The 6,789-nt window shown below is 30.8% G+C and overlaps 1 protein-coding gene across 1 annotated transcript in view; it reads right to left on the bottom strand.

The window, feature by feature from the left end:
- Positions 1-5,035, bottom strand: part of LOC105452229 — a 38,862-nt gene extending 33,827 nt beyond the window's left edge. The window contains exon 1 of the mRNA XM_011693172.1: positions 4,988-5,035. Within this exon, the coding sequence (XP_011691474.1) occupies positions 4,988-5,035 (48 nt within the window). The remainder of the gene's footprint in view (positions 1-4,987) is intronic.
- Positions 5,036-6,789: the final 1,754 nt, after the last annotated feature.

Genomic DNA, 6,789 nt, shown 5'->3' with positions numbered 1-6,789 from the left:
TTCACTTACTATAAAGAAACTATACAGTATTCAGAATCGTTCCTGGCATGAAAATGTAGAGAAAGATTCATTCTATCATATTAATATAGTTTAATCATAATAAATAGTTGTTTAGAAACAGGAATGTTTAAACTGAAAACTGTGCCAACGAGCCCCGGTCTCCCCCATATTCTTCTTACCTCTGAATTTAAAATCTCAAAAAATCTCTATAAAAAAAATTTGTGGAGTGAATTATATTATAGAATTTGTTTTACGCATTCAACGGAAGAATTCAACTTTAAAGAAAAAAGAACAAGAAAAAAAATGAAAACATAAAAAATAATTTTTAATATAAACTTGCTCTTAAATGCTAAGAAACATATTGTACATCAAAATATGTATGTATATTAGCAAAAAAAGTATAACATAAATTAACAACAATTTCAAGCCGCCGTGTATATACAACAAATAAATGAAGGGAAAGCGCCAAAAACGGCAGAGACTATATAATGCTCTAAATACTTTTTATTTTAGCTGCAATAAACTATAACGCACCATTACTGTCGGTTTTTAAGAATGTAATCATAATCTAAATTAGCTAAAATATCGTTACAAATTAAATTGATCGTCAATTCAAAGATGATTGTACAAGCATCCTATAAAACTTATTGAGAAAAATATTACCTCAGCCTGGATTCGAACTTGGAATCTGGAGCGATATCTTACCTACTTGATATATTATCACTGAGATTGTGATAATATTTTATCGTAATAAACCAATATTTATAAGGAGAAGCGCATAAAAAGATGAAGATGTAATTAACAACAATTTCAATCTAGGCCGCTTTAATTAAATATATTTAAATTAAATTTCAGATCTTTCTACGGCCGAGACCGGATCTTGGTATCTAATAATATTTCTATGTAAATTTTAAATCTCATTTTTCATCTATTTAAACTACGCACCGAATTAATGGAGAGAGAGAGAGAGAGTGAGAGAGAGAGGAGAGAGAAAATGAGAAAGAAAGGAGGAAGGCTAGAGAGAGTGAAAAACTATATTTATACTTTTATCAGGGACATTAACGGTTCTTTGTGTTTTACGCGAAAAATTTTCTTTCAATTAAACTTTTAAAACAAGGTATACACGATTTGACTCCCTTTCTTATTAAAAATTTTTTAAATTCTTCCCCTCCGAAGGAATTAAAAAAAAGGGCATAACGAATTACGTATGTACAATCTGCCCTCACACAGTTCAAATTGATGTAATTATTTGGCATCTTGGGATATAATTTTAGGATAAAAATTCTCAAAAAATTATAGCCTTAAAATTGGGGTAGTAAAACTTTTTGGGGAGGAGTTATATGGAAGAGGAAAGCAACATAAAAAAAGTAGTTTTTCTCGAAACGGCTGGACCGATTTTAATGAAAAAAATATATGTTGTAAACATCGTTTGGTTAAGTTTAAGAAAATTTCTTGTATTATTTGTGATGAAATTTGATTTAAAAAATTCATAAAAAAATATAAATTTTCGAATTTTGTATGAATTCTTTTTGTGATATTTTTAAACAACTATATCTATATTTTTTACTTTAACGTATATTTTTCCAAATCAATCAATTTTATAGGCTAACTACAGACATTCTTAATGGAAATACATATATGTGTTATATACAATATGTTATTATATCATAATGTTCACTCACAGTAAATGTATAGGCAATAATATAATCCTTATTTTCTTGGTAATTAAGTATTGTAATGATGCAACTGCAAGGCAGATATATAAGTTCTATGGCAACGATTGGTACCGCGGTCGCCCAGTTAGCGTGGCGTAACTCGGCGTTACGCGAATGATTGTTATTTTTAATCATGTTCCACCACTTCGATTGATTTGGAAAAAAATATATTGAAGTAGAAAATCTAAAAACGTTTTCATGAAAATGTAGACATGATCACTCAAAAATACCACAAAAGATTCATAAAAAAATAAAAAATTTTTTATTGACTTTTTTTATCACAAAGATTAAAAAAAATTTTTAAACTTAACTAAACGATGTTTACAACATATTTTTTTTTCATTAAAATCGATTCAGTTGTTTTTAAGGATAATCATTTTTTTTATTTTGTTTTTTCCCTCCATAACTCAAAAATAAATGCAATCTCAAGGCTAATTTTTGGAGAATTTTTACATCCCAGAGGTGCCAACTATAAATGACACCAATTCGAGCTCGATTGATGCAGAATAGGTTTTACATACTTATTCTGTTATAATACCCTTTTTTGCATAAAAGAAGTAGCCTTTCACATTAATAGAAATGTTTCTTCAGATCCAAAAAGAAATTCCATTTCTTTTTGGATCTGAAGTTTCCAACAAGATTTAGAGTGGAATTTTGTAGCCACCCGGTACAACACACGCACGCACGCACGCACGCACGCACGCACGCACGCACGCACGCACGCACGCACGCACGCACGCACGCACGCACGCACGCACGCACGCACGCACGCACGCACGCACGCACGCACGCACGCACGCACGCACGCACGCACACCACACACACACAACACACACACACACACACACATCTATAAATTCTTCCAATTTAATTGATTTAATGCATTTTGATACCATTGCTTAATTTATTTTATCTAAAAATATCTGTCTGCTTCCGCTGATTACTCGGAGAATAATTAAACGTAATAGTAGTCTTTGCCCGCGAGAAATCCATGTCATCGCGATGCAAAGTGAATTAAAAATCTCCTTGAATGACGCGAATTGTCTTAATAAATGGAATTTATTAATTCTACGCCCACGATACTCCGCACGCGAGTCAAGGAGAAATATGGGTATAATTTTACCGGGAATTTCGTGATTGTCGTTTTAAGTGATAGCGATACGTCGCATAATTAGATTCTAGCCTGTGGAGAATAAACGTGCGCTCTAGTCTGTGCGCTTCGGCGGCCATTATATTACCGTATTAGGAAATCTAATATTTCCTACAATGTCATTATCACTTTAGACTGCTATGTCACTTCCTATAAAAGTATTTTACAAAATGTTTTACCATAAAACTGTTTTACCGTAAGACTGTAAAATTTTTAACACTGAAATAAAAAGTGTAGTTAAACACTATGTCGTATAAAAATTGAGTAATAACAATAAAATAAAACTATGAAAATTTTCCTATAAACGTAATAATATGCGAAACTTTTACAATAACCGCATCGCTTTATTATAAAAAAAAACGTAATAAAAACATTGTGAATATAAAGTTTTAACAATACGATTATGAGAAGTTGTATTTAACAATGCGATTTCTGTTTGCACGAATGAATTCATTAATATTAACGCTTATTAACGTTTTGTGTTACTCTCTCCTTTGACAAATTGGAAACCTCTCAACTCGAGTGTCTTTTCCCGCGATGGCACACCCTCGTGCGCTTTGTCACGCTTTATAACATCGTAAATCTCTCTATTCACTTTGACATACGACATCTTTTACAACCTCTTCTTCCTCCTCCTTCTTTTCCTCCTCCTCTCTTTCACTAAATCCACAAGCTACGTATTACCGAGACATTGAAATCCGACCTGGTGGATCAGTATCGTGTCAATAATTTTGAACAAAGGCTCAACATGTCGGCGAAAACAATTTCGTGCGAATGAAATATCCCGAGGGATCCATCTTCACGAGCCACACTTCATAAGCCTGCAATTTGGTGCAAGAATCGAAAGAGTAATTTTATATATCTACACGAGATACAGGTTTAGGCTATGAAAAATTAAAAATATATTTCACAATGAATTTATAAAAAAGACAGAGATATCAAACCTAGACATTTAACTTATCATTTATATGTATTTAAATATATAAATAATGTAAGTATATTTAATACATTCAGATATTTAATTTAAAAACTATTAAAATTTAGTATATTAAATCTGTATTTAATATTCTATACGTATCTCTCTATTTTTTACCCTTCCTTGTATATATTTACAATACGGATATTTTAAATCTTTCATAAGCAGTATAAATTCAGAGCAGATTACATGCTGGTCATTTCCACGTTGTGTATAAATTCTCCGGCTTGGAATAAAAGACCGTCCCTAGGATTCTCAAGAAAGAAGTGTCTGCAGAAGTGCAAATTAATTCATTAAAAGTATCAGAGAGAATCTTTTCTTCAAAGGCTTATATTAACATACAGTAACATTTATGTGAATGGGATTGAACGGTGAATTAAATTAAAAGTAAAGATTCCAGTTCACAGAAAAAAAGAGACGCTCCAGTTGGAATTATCAGAGATTAGGGGAGTTAATGAACAGACTGAAATCAGTTGAAATGAGTCCGAGTACGAGTTTGTAGTTCAGAATGTGTGCGAACTGCTTTCCGATTTCATTCATTCGTCCGTTACTACACGCTTCTAGCGACTCTCACGCTTAACTACTGACTGCCCTATATAAATGCCATGACGGAACATGGATGCTCGGATTTTGCATCATTATTGTAACAAGCCATTCTTACCTATATTGCATACTGATTGTGAGCTCATGATATATATAGATTTCCATAATTATTAGTTAAAATATATTGAAATTTAATCTATTTTGTTTGTTCAAAAATAAAATTAGAAGGAGGCAGGAAATTAATCAAATGACGCTATAATCTCAAGTAAATCTCAGGTCAATTTGATTAATTAACGTTAGCATAATATTGATTTTATTATTAATGATTAGTTTATCCGTTTAAATATTAGCCAAAATGAATGTAAGTTGTTTTTTACTGTTTTTCTAAAGATAGACGATTTAAGATAGAATCATAAAAATTAATTAAAATTAACTGTCCTTTCCTGAATGAATTTATAGAAAGGAGCAAAATAATTAAATAACTTTATTAAATGTTGATAGTTTTAGACAGAGTCTCTCTGGTTTAGAGAAGCATTAATTAAACACAAATTTCGGTTAATATTGACGGATGTTTACGAAAACAATCTGTAGAGTTGCACTTACCGTTACGTCGAGCTTTCTTGGCAACGTGAAGCTAGCTCGCGGCAACATCACGAGTGAAAACCGAAAATTTATGAATGAACAGTAATACAGCTGGCCCGGTCGATAGAGCGACACCCCGCATGCCCTCGCGCCAACCCACCCTCATGCAGCGTAGTAATCAATATATAGAGGAGGGGGTTAGGGCGACGAGGGGTTTGGCGGGTGCGCCAAGTCCATTCAGTAGAAGCGGCGGGTCTTGCTATTGATTGCGTGGGCAGCTAAAAGGGACTCCCCCACTTTCGGCCATTCAGCGAACCGCAGCAGCATGTGGGGGGTAGCAGGGGTAAGTTACCAGGAGTGGGCTTCTGAAATGGTGGAGGATGAGTGTATATATGTATGTCTGTATTCGTGTGTACGTGTACGTGCGCGCGCGTGTATGAGAAAGTGAGTGGAAGTATAGCGTAGGTGGAAAACGAAGAAGGGGAAATAACATTTTCTATGAGAGCCAGGGCTGGTCGTAATTTTCGGGCGCTATGATTTTCGCAAGATGAAATCTAGAAAAGTATAAATAGATATACGCACAAATATCTTTAGTTTTAAAAAAGTAAAAATTTTACTGGTCTTAATAAGTCTAAAACTAATTGTAAAAAAATAATGGATCTTTTTACAGTTTACGATAATATTATAATATTCGAGGCAAATATCGCGCATCTCAACATATAAATATTTTAATGTTCGAGGCACATCTCAATATATAAAATATTTTCCGTACGAAATTTATTTTATTAAATTAATATAATAATGAGACAGAACATTAGTTAAATCTTATTATTTATTTATAAGTTATTCTTTTTATTTATTTGCGTAATTTGTGTAATCACTATTGATTGAATGTGCAATGTAATATAATTATAATTAACTTTTTCTACCTTGATATATATATATATATATATATACTATATATGTATATGTATTGTGTGTGAGGGTTTACGTGTAGTTTTTATTGTAACAATTAATATCAAGTTTATTAAAATTTTTGATATATTTCCGAAAAAATGATGGTTAAGTATTTACAATTTACTTTGTAATAAACGTTATTTTTGCTACACTTACATTATTATTAGTATTATTTACATATTTCGATATTTTTAATGTATAATGAATAAAAATTTTTGAGAATGTATTAAAAATTGTAAACCAAAACAATATATATGATATTTATTATAATGTTACTTTAATATTTGAATTATTCTAAACAACTTAAGAGAATGCTGGAATCGTCTGTTTTACCGTTAAACGCAAAAAATTTGTCACCAAGTTTTTATATGTATTGCCTTTATAGATATATTTGAAAATCCTTTTGCAGAATTTACATATATTAACTAAATTCAAAATTAATTTTACATTCTCTTAAATTATTTATTTGTAATTAATGAAGAAATATTCAACTTTGGCATTTTGATCAAGTTTGTTATGAGTTTGTTAAATTGAAAAGTTAAATCAAATGTTTTTATGCTTGTAAAACAATTTATTTTTATTTTATATAATTATACAAATTTTTATTGCATCTTAAGTTATATAATAAGTTAATTTATTATTATTATTATTATTATTATTATTATTATTATTATTACTATCATTATCTTCATCGTTATTGTTGTTATTCTACCGTTTTATTATAATGTTGCAGCCCAATTTGAACTTTGACATTTTGAATTAAGATTCAAAGATTTTTTTCAGATTTCTCAACAGATAGATTATTAACGAAAGAAGTTGTTATACAGTTTTATGCTTAAATTAATAAATTTAATAATTGTAGTAAA

Source organism: Wasmannia auropunctata, unplaced genomic scaffold (assembly GCF_000956235.1).
Source record: "Wasmannia auropunctata unplaced genomic scaffold, wasmannia.A_1.0 LD336035.1, whole genome shotgun sequence".
NCBI lineage: Eukaryota > Metazoa > Arthropoda > Insecta > Hymenoptera > Formicidae > Wasmannia > Wasmannia auropunctata.
This window is presented reverse-complemented; position numbering and strand designations above follow the sequence as displayed.